Here is a 15,901-nt window from a genome sequence, read left to right as displayed (position 1 = left end):
AAAGGTTGAGCGGCTACCTAGAAACTCTGGTATAGTCCGTGTAGAAATTATGGGTAGATGTGACAAGTAGTATGGACCCATACTACCGAAAGCAAAGGACCTATACTCGATACAGGGGGTATTCCGGAGAATCTAAGTAGCAGATTGAGAGGTGATGTCGTGGTTCGAGTACCATGATTACTAGCAGATTGAGAGGTGATGTCATGGTTCGAGTACCGTGATTTGTAGCAGATTAAGAGTTGATGTCATTGTTCGAGTACCACGATTTGTAGCAGATTGAGAGGTGATGTCATGGTTCGAGTACCATGCTTTATAGCATATTGAGAGGTGATGCCATGGTTCGAGCACCATGATCCGAGACAGATTGGGAAGAGGTAACGTGGGTTGAGTATCGTGATTCGTAGCAGATAGTGCTTATGCCTTTTTCTAATTATCCTGTTGGGATTGTTTAACTGAGGTCAGATGTGACAGAGTCTGGGGGCCAGAGGGTCGTGTTGCACAAATTTCAATGAAGCATACCTTGAGAGGGAAATCAGTTTAGTTCTGAGGAATTTTTGGCGAGATGCCAGTAGGAGTCACAGGACTCTGGGATGAGTAAGGATGGTGTTTATGGAGGAACGCGACATGAGTTGAGCAATCAGCCGATAGTGGAGATGTCACCTTCTGTGACCTAGGTGGTGTTATTTTCGTTTCCTGCATAAGAGGTGTCGAGATTTCGGTTTCTAAGCTTGGGGGTAAAACCTTGCGGGTTAGCATTGATGGCGACCTTCCATCAGAGTATTTGGGCAGTATGTCTGCTGAGAGGTAACGATAGAGCATGAGCAGGTTGTTAATGGGGACTGAGATGGTTAAGGACACAGATACACGCTATTTGAGCATAGTAGGGCATGTATTAGATGCACATGCGGACGATCAAGAAGAGGTTATTGGGGCGGTGGCTCTTATTGTCTTTGAGGAGTATCGAGTGTGGTAATGAGGTCTCTGCTCTTATGATAATTCACGTGATAGGATGTTTGTTAGTTCATTATTTTCAGACTGGGAGTCAGGGTTACTACTAGAAAATTGAGATGTCCGGTAGTGGGATCGTACGAGATTCTGAATGACTAGAGGCAGTCATGATGAGAAGTTTCTGAGGATTTCATTTGAGAATCGAGGTATTTGGAGTTGCATGATCTCCATCGGGGAGATCATCGAGCATTGCGTATCACCTTCCAAGAGTAGGTGCGATGTTACTAGTAAAAACAATTTGTGGGATGGATTGTTGGTGAACCAATTGGTGATGGTTTGAACACTGAGTGGGGGAGAACCGGGTACTTTTGAGGAGATCAGAGATTTGTTCAAGAGCGGTTGGAGAACTAGATATAGAGACCTGCAGTACGGATTCCTGAGACCAGGATTATTGGTGGTCAAGGCAAGGTGTAGAGCGAGATAGTGCATGTGGTACGTGTTTGATAAAGGATGAGTGTCTCCACGGCAAGTGGCCCTTGGTCGGAGACCTTGTGGTGGTTAGGAATCCTTCAGGGTTATAATGGTGAATTCGAGGTGGTTGGCTTGTAAGGTTAGTTTGGCGGTTGAGAATTTCTGGTTCAAGGTATGGGCTATTATATGCAGTGTGGGAAGGGAAAAAGTTGATTGGGAAACCAACTTCAGGGTCGTTATGAGTATTCTTTCATGAGTTTTGAGCAATAGAGGAGGAAGTTTTGGATTGTCGTCTACGTGTTCTGAGTCGCTGATGAATCCTCTGTGTTTCAATTGAGAGTTGGAATATTACAGAGTTACGAGTGGTGCGAGAGGAAGATCAGTTGCGAGACTTTGAAAGGATGATTTGCGGTATCAGGGTATGATGTCGTATATAGGAGATCGGTGGGTGAGGAAAGACTTCGTGAGGTTCGGTGACGGTGTACTGAGATATCCAAGCATGATGTCCTGATTATTGGGTTATATTGAGGCTTGAATTACAAGATAGTAAGCGGAGTATCAAGTATCTATGATTCCAGTGGGAACCCTTCGGCTAGTGACAGCAAGTGAGATTGTCTAAGAATGTGGATTGCAACAAGAAAAGGTGTGGGGATACTAAGGGGATCCGTAGTACTCACCAGTCAGTGAGAGAGGGTGTGGTGATACTACGGGGAGCCGTAGTACTCACCAGTCAGTGAGAGAAGGTGTTGTGATATTGCGGTGAGCCGTAGTACTCACTAGTTAGTGAGAAGGTGTTGTGATACTGCGGGGAGCCGTAGTACTCACTAATCAGATAGGGTGTTGTGATACTGCGGGGAGTAGTAGTACTCACTAGTCGGTAAGAGGGTGACGTAGTGCTACGAGGGACCGCGTTATTCGTTAGTCAGAGCATGAATCAGGAGAATTCTTAGGCTTGAGTAGCCTTACTGCATTGAGTAGGCTTGAGTAGCCTTATTGCATTGAGTATCCGAGAGCCTGGTGGCCAGATCAGGAAAGAGACGGAGGTCTCCATAATGGTCGGGAATCATTATATCCTGAGTTAGGCTATAGAGACCATAATGGGAAGGGATCGGAGAAGTGATGTACAAGTGGGTTGTGAGTCGTGAGTCATGAGTCATGAGTTGGGTGCTTTATTGGGACGGGTGGTTCCAATTTCGCGTCGGGCCATACTCTCGAGTTGAGTTTGATTCTAGTGGTGTATCGAGTAAATGGATTGAGATTCCGGATTTAGAGATGGATTTCTTCTTGGAAGGGGTATTGTTTTCATCTGGTGTCTTGGAACTAAGTGGTTCGATTCGTTGGTGTGGGAAAAACCGCGAGACACATGAGACTAATGGGTAGTTGTCGACAAAGGTCGAGGGTGAGACAATTTTAGTTGGGATTATAGTAATCACTTGGGGTAAAGAGAACTCTGTGACTTGTGTGTCACTGGGCCGAGATAGTTGTTGTGAGAAGGAAGTCAGTGAGACATTTCGTGATATGTTATGGATAACCTTTGGAGGTTCAATTGCCGAGTTGAGAGATGACCAAGTACTCAGTGTGGAGTATGGATAATTGAGAGTAAGTTGGGGTTTATGATTTTAGATGTCAGAGGGCACTTCTGAGCGAGCTTAATTATTTTATTGTGTCTGAGGACAAGGTGTTAAGGGTTCAATGTTTAGACGAATTTTGACAGCAGTCCAGTGGATGGGTCTCTGGTAGCATGTGAACCTTTTGTCTATGGAAGTGTGTTTAGGATCGTTTGGTATGTCTGGCATGGGTGATCGGTAGCCGATTGTTGGGCTTATCTTGTGAGAATCAGAGGGGCAGTGAGTTATCGGGGTCTGTTATTCGAGGGGCGAATAACGTGATGATATCTTGAGTGGACGGTCTGGCGGCGGACCACATCACTAGAGTTCCAGATTTGGAAAGTCAGAAGGGGTATCTTAGCGGCAGAGGGGTCGGTATTGTTCCAAATTTAGGAGTTCCTGTTGGGTTCAGGTATCCATGGAGTAAGATATCCTTTTGGTGTGAGATCCTTTCAGTGGTGCTTTTCGGGTGTTTGGTTTCTATCTATGTGGTTGAGGAGCGATTTCGAGGGCAAAATCTAATTCAATTAGGGGTAAATTGTAACATCCGGATTTCCATGGATAATATTTTGAGTATTCATTTCGAGATATGGGGAATGATCCGACGAGTTGGTGCCTTAACTCGTCGAGTAGGGTCGCACTTTGGTGACGTGTTTAATGAATGGACTCGACGAATCGGGTATCTGACTCGCCGAGTCAGCGCTGCTGAGAAAAACCATAATTGTTCGGGTTTGTGACCTATTTAAAGGCCCTTATGGCCTTCATTTGCGGCCACACTTCCCTTGAGAGACCCTAATTGATCCAGAGAGCATAGAGAGAAAGAGGGAGCTAATTTTCATCATTTTGGGTGCATTCTTGCAAGGAAAAAGGAGAGCGTTCAAGCTAAATTGTTGGAGGGGCTCAGATCTACTACTATTCCATTCAAAGCTGTTGTTTAAGGTATAAATCTCTACCTATTTTTGTATGGTTAGTAGATCTCATGAATTTAGGGTTTCTTTACCCTCTTTTAAGTTAAGTTATTATGAAAGTGAAGTCCCCTTGAGGCATAAACATCAGATCTGGACCTTGAGAGGTCCAGAGAGTCCCATGATCCCAGCTTTATGCAGTCACATAAGAGTATTGAGCCTAAAACACCATTATGAGGGTTATTTTGTTAATTAGAGCTAGATGTGCGATGCATGATCATAAAGATTGAACCTTTACGTGATTAATGAGCCTTGTGAGCATAGATCTGAAGTTTGGGAAAGTATCTTGCATTAAAATGGTCTGAATGCAAAAGAGTCTGAATAGACTCGCCGAGTTGAGCCGCTAACTCGGCGAGTAGTTAGGGTTTTGTCCCGATAAACTGAGTCAGGTGGTGACTCGACAAGTTAGGGGTTAGCTCGTCGAGTTGGAGCCTGCTGGGGTTTCCATGAATCGACTGGACTCGACGAGTCCCCTGAGTACACTCAACGAGTCTGGTCAAAGTTGGACTGTTGACTGGAATTGACTTTTGTTTACCTTAGGGTTGGTCAAAAATGAGTGGAAGAGGTCAAGGAAGGGTAGAATGGTCTTCTACCCACCTTTCAAAGATAGGAGTATAAGGATAATATTAATTAGAGTATTACCTTGTGATAGGTGGAGGCTAAATTGAGGATATCGGGCAAGAGAGTTTACTAAAAATCCTGCGAGGTGAGTCTTCTCACTATACTTTACCTTGAGTGGTAGTTATGTGTGACCGGAAGGTCTTATGTGCTTACATTGAGTATTATGTTATCCTATTGTATGTGATATGCTATGCATTATGTCTTTGTGATTTATGTTATGCGGAGTTTATAGTACGGATCGGAGGGTCCAGCGATTCGTGAGGTCAGAAGGTTCACAACCAGACCGGATCGGAGGGTCCAACGAGCTAGACCGGACCGAAGGGTCCAACGAGCTACGGGACTGGAGGGTCCCGTTGAGACACATTGACCGGAGGGTCTTACAGAGTATAGCCTTGAGTGGCAAATTTTTGTATGTGGTATTTTGGGGAACTCGCTAAGCTTTGTGCTTACCGTGTTATGTGTTATGTGTTTCAGGTTTCTCAGGATCGCAGGACGGCACCGGCCTGATTGTACACACCAGAGAAAGAGTTATGAGGATCCTGGATTATTAATGGAGTTGTGTTTTGTAATTTGAATAAACGAGATTTTTATACAATATGTTATGAAAAGTATGCAATTTTTATATGAAAATTTTGTTTGAAAATTTACGTTGTGACAAGCACAAAGCAGGACCGCCTCATCCTAATATACCATCACATATCAACATATACCATAACAATCAATAACTAGCATATACAGGTGGTCATACATATCTAACAGATCAGTACAACATAACAACATCCTATATACAAGGATACATATGTAACAGATCACTACAACATAACAACATATGGTAAAACTAGGATATCAATCCAATGGGCCGTCCTTGGTGCCTTCAACCCGTAAGTATAGTAAGGAAAAATCACCTCATAGTCTGAATGTAGTCTAAATAACTGTCAGCTCCGACAACCGGATCAACCTAAATCCTAAATGTCAAAACATTTCCATTCTAAATTAATAACATTTCCCTAAAACATCATTGGTCAAAACTGGTCAAAATCAACAAGTCAACCGAGTCAACACAACCGAGTCAACTTAGGCTTCGTATGTGGGGCGTACTCCAGAGGTAAGTGGGGTGTACTAGCTATCCGAGGCGTCGGGCCAGATCTGCGTATGCGTAGCGTACCCTTCGGTATGCCCAACGTATGCAACAATCCCCTTCTTAACCTATTAAGAGCTTATTTCTCTGAGTTGACATGTCCAATTGCAAATCTAAGGCTAAAATACCATCAAGAATCATAAAGTTTCCAACTTTATGATTTTGCATGTCCATTAAGTGCTTAATACACAAAATCTCAACATCTTAATTCCTTAAGACCTTCTATAACATGCGGAGTAAAACTAAGCATCAAGACCACATTTTTATGACTCAAGACCCCTCACAAGGTCTGAAAGGATGACTTATTGGGTTAAGAGCATGCCATGCTCAAGAATCACCATATTTAGGACCAAAAATGCCCTAAATGAAGAAAAGGCTAGATCAAGATAGAGTGATCAAGTTATAAACTTTTTACCACCTAGAGATTGCTATCAAGTGGGGAATCCCATATTTAAGTTGCTTCCAAGCTTCAAGGTCCTTGCACCAACTTCTTCTTCTTCAAGAAAATCAACAAAGCACACAAATGAGCTCAAAATCACTCTTCTCACTTAGGGTTTGCTAAGGGGTCAAATTCTCTGTTGGAGGCTGATTAGGGTGATGGTCTTGGGCCATAAAGTTGTTTAAATAGTGTGCAAAACCTAAATTTTAGGGTTTGGAACCCCCGCACGTACGCCCAACGTACGAAGAGTACACCCAACTTACTAGGTCCCTCGCATGTACCCCATGCATACAAAGAGTACGCCCAACGTACAACGTTCTGGCTATAAATTACCAAAATGCCACTATGGGCCATTTTGTACCCTTTCTCATACTCAAGGACTAAAATGCAATATTTATTCATGCTTAGGGTTAAAATTGAAAATACCTTAACATTGAGATGTTACAATAAAGTTGATTGCTATATGTTGCAAAGTACATTGCAGATTGAAGAAAAACCCTTGAAACATTAACACATATATACATACAAAGTAACACACAATAGATATTGCTTGCAATATGAATACAAGATTGATATTTCACAGTGAAAAACCATATAACAAGTAAAAAAAGGAAAAACTTTATGAAAGTTGGTTGCTATTTTGAAAAATACAACGACAAAAGAAAAAAGGGCAAAGAAATGCATACACTTGATGCGTCTAACTTGTGTAAAGCAGAAGTGTGTTAAAGGCCTTTCAGAAGACAGACACGTGAAAGGAAAATATGCCAAAGGTGAGGAACAATTTCTATTATTCTATGTATTTATATTGCAGTAAACAATGACATAAAGGAAAAATCATTGAGGATTTATTCTAAATTTTAAAGATCATGATAATATTTACAAAAAATCATTGAGTTAATTATATCATGGTATTAGGAGATTTTAAATCGTTTCATGACTTATTTGCTAATATTTACCAAATAAAACGACTTACATGCTAAATATACGAGATTAACAAATGATATGCCTAATATGCAGGGATTGCGCAATTAATGATATTCAGGGACAATGTAGGGCATTTAGTTTTATTTATGTAATGTATTGTCTTTTTATTTTTTATTTTTTTATGTAAAGAAATCCACAAATCAATATTATAATAAGACATGGCAAACAATATATACGGATAACAACCCAAAACCATGCTTTTATTAATATAGGACATAAAATAAATAAATAAATAACCCTAAATCAAAATATTTACCGTATATAAGATAAGGAAAGTAGTTTGGACCGAGAGTAAAGAAGACTCCTCTAGTCGAAAAGAAAGAACCACTCACCTCACAAGGCCGGGTGGAATATAAGAGAAATTTCGAATCAAATATGAATGTATTCTTAACAGAAAATTCCCTGGTGGACAATCGAAGCTGAAATGACAGACATGGATTGACCTATTACTAAGAACCAGAAAATCGAGAGATAGTCCAGAGACCAGAGAGAGATATTGGTTTAATAGTGATCTACTACTAAGAACTAAAGACAGATATTGGTTTAATAGACATAGATTGACCTACTACTACACGATACATTCTAGAACTGGGAGAAGGGGGTGTTTGGGAGTGTTTTTTGAACTCTAAAAGTGTTTATTGACTTATAGTGGTGGTAAAATGAGTTTTTTTAAAAAGTGTTTGGATTAGTTTTTATGGTAAAAAAACCAATAAGTCCATAAGTTAAAAAATGTATTGCTTAAAAAATGCTTTTTGAAGTTATTTTCGTTAAAAAACCAAAAACAATTTCAAAAAGCTAAGTATTATATGTTTTTAAAAAAAAATGCTTTTTGAACTTGTAACACTAGCCAAAATAGGTCAATAACAATCACATGTGATTATGCTGATCATGTAATGTGATAAATTTACTATGTATTTCATGATAAATTCTAATACAAATATGAACTTTCTTTATGATACAACTTAAAGTATATGTCCATACGATTCCAAAAATATAGAGAACGTCTGAATCTGACTTCGCATGAAGAAGTTATGATAAACCGAACACTATAAATCTCTATAATAAAAGGAATTTAAAATAGACTTAGAATTAGCTATTTAAGTCTAAAAGAGAGTTGTAGTACTCGTAAATACCTACGCGTGCATATAAAGAATGTCAAAAACAAAGTTCGTATGCAAAAGTTATGACCTTCTGAAGATTCAGCTTTTAGAAACCCTAAGCTAACTAAACTTTTATTCACGACGCGAGGAGTCATTTTGCCACATTTCAGAATCTAGAAGGTGTGACGAGGCTGCGAGGGGATAAAATCCAAACTTACGACGTGAACAAGAAGTTTTTCACGACGTGAGGAGTCACATGGCCACCTTCCGAAGCTAGGGACGCAGATGGCAAGTTTACGGGGTGATCATGCAAGACTCACGACATGAGCCTTATGACACTCACGACGTGAGTTTCTAAAAACCTTACTTTAAATAGCAGGTCCGACTTCAGCCATTCTTACACCAAAACTTCTTCCCTTTCTCTCCTTTGCTGAGGCCATTTTGCATCCCGAGCCTCGACGATCTCGCACGCTAACCGTTTTGCTTAGATAACATAAAATCACGCTACTAGGGTGAGTTTCACGGCCCCACTTTCTAAAATTTTAGGGGAAAACGCATGCTAGTTATTATATATATATTATTATTATGTCTATATGATAGTATATAGCTATGATAACCGGGATATGATTGTTCTAAATATAACATTTTGAATACATACAACTATTATTAACTTATCAGTATGTTAATTTACTAATGTAGATCTTGAGTTATACTTAGGATTCTATATTTGTGTTGTGTGCGATATAATACCGAAGTTATATTCGAAAGTTCTAAATGTTAAGTTATATAGTATGTTGTTATTATTAGTTTTATGTCAAGATAAAACTAGATATGTTATATGTTGTTATTGTTAGTTTTATGTTAAGATAAAACTAGATATGTTATATGTTGTTATTGTTAGTTTTATGTCAATATAAAACTTGGTATTGTTATTGATAGTTTTATGTTAAGATAAAACTAGAAACGTTATATGTTGTTATTATTGGTTTTAGATCAAGATAAAACCTGGTTTTACTTCAAGATATAGCTGTTATACTGCCTAAATATTATGAAGTTAGGAGTAATGTTTAAAAGCATAGTAGTAACTTAAGGTTTTAGACATGAAGATGCTTTTGTTGTTAGAGCTATAGGAAGCCGTCAAAGTTTACATGAGTAATTGTATTAATCAACTAAGATTGGGGATCTTAACGGAAATCCTCTGAACTGTAACTGTTAATCCCGTGTGAGCGAGGAAGTCGTGTATAATTAGTATACGGGTTGACCACCCCACTTGTGACTGTTAGCTATAGTCAACCAAAAGCAAGTGATGAGTTATCCTTTTATTTGTTATTATTCCGGCGTCGATGAAGCGTACGGTGTTGTTTCTCATGGTAAATCATGAGTGTGTTTTGTTTTTCATGGTAAATCATGAGTGTGTTCTATCAGAGGTATTATGTCATAGCAGCGGTGACAGGCTCATGGTAGCAAATTGTTAGAAACATTATACCTTGTCGTATACAAGTATTAATGTTAATTATAAGTTTTCCTCTACTTATACCTTAAGATTAAGAAATGTTTAGGTATAACACTTAATTGATAAGTATACTATTATACCTAATATACATACTAAATGTTGGAGAATCAAAATGATACTTTCAAAATGATACTTTTGAATGTGTGAAAATATATTATTTTATGGAGTCAAAACTTGCGGACTCACCAAATTTATGTTGACGTATTTTTAAAATGCATGTGTTTTCAGGAACTTAAAAAGCTGATATGTATTCGAACAGGTGAAGTTTTACTATTATCTTTCTGTTTATTAGGAAGTATGCCATAGTCGAATATTATGTAATAAATACTAGGAAAACAGTAATGTAACTTTCAATTATCAATAAAGGTATGTATTTTCTTTAGTATTGTTCAATGTATGTTATATAACTGTGATACGAAAAATAACGTTACACTACCCAGTGTTTCCGCCGATAGCGGGGGTGTGACAGAACTAATAGAAAAATATAAAAAATATTTTTGAGTTTGCCAAATATATATTTTTTAATTTATTAGCTTAAAAAAAGAAAAAAAAAGAAAAAGGAGAAGCTTGCCAAACACCCTATTGGTTTAATCAACATTAGGGGATAGGGGATGTTTGATTTATGTTTTGAGAGACCAAATTTTTTTTTAAGAAAAAATAAAAAATGTTTGGTAAAAACACCACTAAAAACTATTTTTAGATTTTAAATATAAAAATATGATTTTTTTGGAAAAGTCGCTGACTTTTTGCCAGCCGAACACCCCTTAGTAAACCCCCAAACCACCAAGTTTTGGAGGGAAAACGTAAACAAGATCTCTCCGGCCTCTCCGGTTTTCAAGTTTTTTGCATCAAATTTATGTGAAAAGCTTGATTATCAGGATTTTAACTGGTTAATATATTCGGGCGTTGGATTTCGTCATCAGCATCTTCGAGTTTTGGAAAACTGGAGTTATTATAGAAGTGAAATTACTCGAAGAAAATGGGGACGACACGAAGAAGAGGAGGCAATGGAGGTATGGAAGAGAATACGATGGCAATTCTCGATACTTCTTGTTTCAGTAAATCTACTCAACATATAGCCGATGACAGTACGTATCGTTTTTCTGTTTACCTAATCTTAATCATTCAAAAAATATTGATTTCATGAGCGTTTTTACAGTTCTGTAAATGTTGTTTTGTTTCTAGGGTTATCTTTTCTCGAAGCGGTTCGTTCTGGTTTCCTTGTTCCTGAAAATGCTCCTGCACCCACAAAGTAAACTCGTTTCCCTTTCCTTTCAGTTTGTAGAATTTTTGCCCACCAAGTGTTCGATAAATTGACGTCGTCACACTAGAGAAAAATAGTTCGTATTTGATTTCATTGGTCAGATGGATTCTTACCTCGACAACTAAAATGATTTTTCGTACCTTTTCCAAACCATCTTTTAGGGTTTTCTTTCGTAAACTGTATCTAATCCTGATCTTATGCTGTATTGTTTAACTACTGATAACTTATAATTGATCTCATAGCAAAATTTACAAGGAAATCTTCCAGATACTGAAAGTTGAGAATTCGCTGTATTTGATAATGTCAAGCTATCAACTCTTACTTGAGTTAGATAAGGTATTCAACCGTGTGCTTATTTTCAGACTTATAATCTTTCTTATTTACTGATCTTTCTTTTGATATTCATTAATGTTTCCTACATCAATCACAGCGCTTCCCTCAAGTTTATCTTTCAACTGCAAAAAAATCAGAATCATCTTCACCTTCTTCCCTCCCATGTAATGAATTAGTTGTGGTGGAAGAGGTATCAGATTTCTCATTTATTTATTATCTTTAAATTATAATTTTCCAACCCCATATCATTATAAATCATTTAGAAAATTTCTTTCAAGTCAGGCATGGTCTCCATTTGCATTTGGCACAGAGTTCTCTCCTAATGAGAAAGAAGATCATGGCAAAACTAGTGGATCACTTGATGCCACTGTGAGTTAAATTTGTTCCTATTTTATTTTTTCAGTTCTTTCTATCTTACCATTGTTGAGCATATCTTCTTTATATGGTGTCAGGCATTTCATGATCTTATAAAAGATCTTGCTGAAGTGGCAGATGAAGCAACTACTGAAGCTCTAGACATAAAGGTACACCATAATTTGTGCAACAAATCTAGCCATTACATTATCTAAGCTTTCTACCACTATTTTTTATAATAAGACAAGAAGGGTATCCATGTCTTTTGCATCCCTTGACATAATTTCATTACAGCCCTTGAGGAATATGCTACTCTTTCAATACCTTGTCAGTTTTCTTGAAGGAGATTTTGTAATCCGTAATTTGGCATTTACAGGTGAACATCATTTTACTAGCTTTAATTTTTTTAAAGAATTTTCTTTTTGTAAATAAAATTCTTCTTTTTTATGCAGAAAACTCAGATTGGGTCACTTTGAGGGAGTCATTGCTCAATATGATATTGGTGTGTGCTAAATATCAATCTCTCTCTTCTGTTTTGTTTTTGACCTTTTTTGTGTGAACACCAAGAAAGACTTTTATGTAATGATATTATTTGAATAAACTTTTCAGGTATCAAGGAAGATAACATACAAAACACTAATCAAAGATTGTTTATCAGCCATGTGTCAATTGTCTCAATTTTCTATGGATTCTAGCAATGTCTTAACACCTTCAGACACTGAATCACCAGAAGTAACTGAAAAATCCCATACAGCTCTTGCCATTGCTTTACCTGAAGTAATCAAACATACATGTGTTTCTGTTCAGAAGTTTTTGTCAATGGTAAATTAATTAATAACCCATTTTCAAATATTTAAATATTTATATACTATTAATGACATTATGAAGCTAAAATAGATCATTGAGCTGGATTCATCTAAGAAGGCAGCTGATATGGAGGGTTGGACTACTAGAGCTGATGGTGTAAGGTATATTTTTTTTTTAAATATCCTTTTCACTTTAATAAATTTATGTTTTAACCAAATTATAAAGTGTCATATTTTTATATATTTTGATGCAGAACCCCTGCCATGGAGATTATCATGGATGAACTTACTTATGATAAAAATATATTGTTACCCTTCTTTCAGGTATATATTAAAATTCTAAAGCTCTATTTCTTTTAAGTTATTTAATATTTTCATATTTATTGGTTAATTTTGTATTAGGCATTGGATAAACCTAAGCTAAAGCTGGATATGATTGTTCAGTATTTCCAAAAGTACATCCCCAAGGTAATTTTAGCATATTCCAGTTATGTGTTTAAAATTGAAGTTCAAACACATTATTTGATTATTAATTATTTAAAAAAAAAAAAAAAACTTAATGTTGTAATTTGCAGACATCTGTTAGCACTAGAAGGTCTAATGACTCTACAAATAATTCAATATTTGGTGGAGTTTTGAAGTGTTTTTCAAATGAGAACAATACAAAAAGTATTATAAAGAAGATTAACACAGAAGTAGCTCAATTGCTTTTAGCACATGCTTTTCAGGTGAGTTTTGTTGCATTCATGATATCAATTAAAGAAAATTAATATGAAGTTTTTTTGTTTTGTTTAGGCATTCATATCATTACCATGTCAAGATTCAACTGAATCTAAGGAAGATAACTCTCTTCCAGAAATTTGCAAAAATATGATCTCAGCCTTCAATTGTCTTAAAAAGACAGATGAGTAAGCTTCTTTCAATTTCTTATTTTGTGGTTTTTATCATTAAATATTAAAAATTTTGTACTATTGATTTTTCAGGCACATTGTGATTCCACCCTTTGGGAAAGAGGCACTTTTCACTGCTGCAGTTATGCTCTCAGGAGTTTGATCTCAATTTTATTAATGGTCAATATTTTATTTTGTGTTTCTTTTTTGGATTCAAACAAATGACATAATTCATATAGGTAGTTAAATTTAAATTATACTCTTCAACAAAACCAAAAAGATATCGTCTTCTTGTTATACTCAAATCCTTTTGACTCCTAAACTTAAAAGTAGGAACTTGAAGATTTGAAGCTTCCCTTAACCATCATCATTGTTACAACTTACAATATTAATAAATATCAAAACCAATAAACATGCAAATGAGATTGTGAAATAGGGAGTCTACATTTTTATAAAATAATTGTAAATACAAAAAGAAAAAATAAAGTAAAGCTTTTGGAAAGTTGTCTGCCCATTATTTTTACATTTAGTTATTAGTAAATTAAAGTTTTGGTCTATGTGGTTTACATCTATTTGTAGTTTTAGTCCAATTTTTAAATGTTTGACATGGTTTGTCCTTATGTTTTTTAAAAATGGCATGCGTGGTCCTTGAGACCGTTACTATCTAATGAAATGACGAAATTGCTATTTTATTTGTCATTTTCTTATTTTCTTTAATTCTATTTTAGTTATTAAATGAAAGAACCACCATTACACAACCGATCACCACCACTATCACCTCATGACCACCACCTAATGTTGCTAGAAAACTAACCACTAAATACCACCACAACCCATTGCCGCTAGAAAACCAACCATCAATACCAACAACACCATCTACCAACCACTACTAACCATCGCCGTTAGAAACCAACCATCAATACAAACAAAACCATATCATTCCACCACCACCACCACCACCACCCATACAGCTTCGAAAAATCATCCACCAAAAACCATCACACATACCAACACCATTAATACCATCACCATCACCACCACTACACCAACACCACCGCCACCGCCACCGCCACCGCCACCGCCTGTGTCCACCACCACCATCACATACATATATAAGATTAAAAAACATATTCAACTCCCTAATATAAAAATCAAAACAAAAGTCATTGTTCAAAATCAAAATCTTATACATGAACTACATTCAAGCATAAATCTAATCCAGAAAACCTAGCTGAAAACAATAGTGGAGTTGATGTGGAGCTCGCATCATTGGAGTTTGCGGGTGATGATGGACGGAAATTCCTTTTGTGACGTTGGGTGAACAAGGGAGGCCGGGAGCAATGAAAAAAATTAAGGCTTTTTGTTGGGTGTATATGGATGCTACGTGGCTCCCGAGATGTATGGTAGCGCTTGGGGTGGGTCCCTCTTCCAATGTTCATGCGAGAAGTTACGCTGCAAAATAGATAGACACTAGGTTGGGAAGCATTGTCGAGGTGTTGCATCGATATTGCTCTATGATGCATAAGTTAGATGTCTGATACGAGCGTTGCTTAAGTTGTATACAATTTATTTAAAGATTACATTGGGATTTCAAGGTTTTTTTTTTTTTTTTTTTTTAATATTTATATTTATATTTTTTTTATTTTTTAAACGGGTCAACCCGTTTATTAAATATGTTGGTTAGGAAAAATAATAAACGTATCAACCCGATTTTAACCCATTTAATAAAAAGATTGGGTTGAGATGGAAAATCTTAATCTGTTACTTAAACATGTTGAGTTGGGTTGAGATTTCTTAATCCGTTTAATTAAACAGATCAAATTGAAAATGACCTAATCCAACTCATTGACAACTATAACCAGGAGAAATGGTATGTGTAAGTGTTCTAAAGGTGCGCTTCAAGGTGTGAGGCGTGACTTCGCCATTATGAAAAGCTTCATAATGTTGCTGTTAGGCGTGACGTGTGACAATGTGTGATATGACATGCCATGACACGTTATGACACGTGTTTTATCGTTTGAGACATGTTTTTTTTTGCTATTTGTTTTGTCTTTTCTAGTTCGGGATACAAGTATTGTGTTTTTTGTTAATTTTTTGTTATTAGTTATTGATATAATATTTTTAAATAGTAGTTATATATAATATAAATTTATATTTATATAATAATATAATTATAAATTATTACAAAATTGCCGACTTTAATTACGTCTTGAAAAACGCTGTGGCTTGCCATGACTCGTTAAGCTTGAGGTTTGACTTTACCGCCACGTCACACCTCACACCATTTAGAACCTTGGTATTTATATCACCCAAACTTTTGTGTTCCGAGTGATTATTTAAATTAACTCAATATGAACTTAGACTTGGCAACGATAGTAGGCGGAGTAAAGAGGTGGGTTAGATGGCTTTATATGCATATCAATAATGCTCCGTTGAGTAGAAGGAGGTTAGCGGCGGTGGCTAGTTCG

At 36.7% G+C, this 15,901-nt stretch overlaps 1 protein-coding gene across 1 annotated transcript; it reads left to right on the top strand.

Moving 5' to 3' along the window:
* Window positions 1-10,530: 10,530 nt before the first annotated feature.
* On the top strand, window positions 10,531-13,762 carry SNI1 (negative regulator of systemic acquired resistance (SNI1)). The gene is made up of 15 exons (XM_079039315.1): window positions 10,531-10,874; window positions 10,972-11,038; window positions 11,293-11,386; window positions 11,481-11,573; window positions 11,666-11,752; window positions 11,836-11,907; window positions 12,032-12,113; window positions 12,190-12,239; window positions 12,347-12,559; window positions 12,635-12,705; window positions 12,798-12,867; window positions 12,946-13,011; window positions 13,119-13,271; window positions 13,339-13,451; window positions 13,527-13,762. The coding sequence occupies exons 1-15, from the start codon at window positions 10,766-10,768 to the stop codon at window positions 13,594-13,596; spliced, it is 1,410 nt and encodes a 469-aa protein (XP_078895441.1). The 5' UTR covers window positions 10,531-10,765; the 3' UTR covers window positions 13,597-13,762.
* Window positions 13,763-15,901: the final 2,139 nt, after the last annotated feature.

Source organism: Lactuca serriola, chromosome 4 (genome assembly GCF_051521515.1).
Source record: "Lactuca serriola cultivar US96UC23 chromosome 4, Lser_US96UC23_V15, whole genome shotgun sequence".
Lineage (NCBI taxonomy): Eukaryota > Viridiplantae > Streptophyta > Magnoliopsida > Asterales > Asteraceae > Lactuca > Lactuca serriola.
Note: the sequence above shows the minus strand (reverse complement) of the source record. Positions and strands in the feature narration are given on the sequence as shown.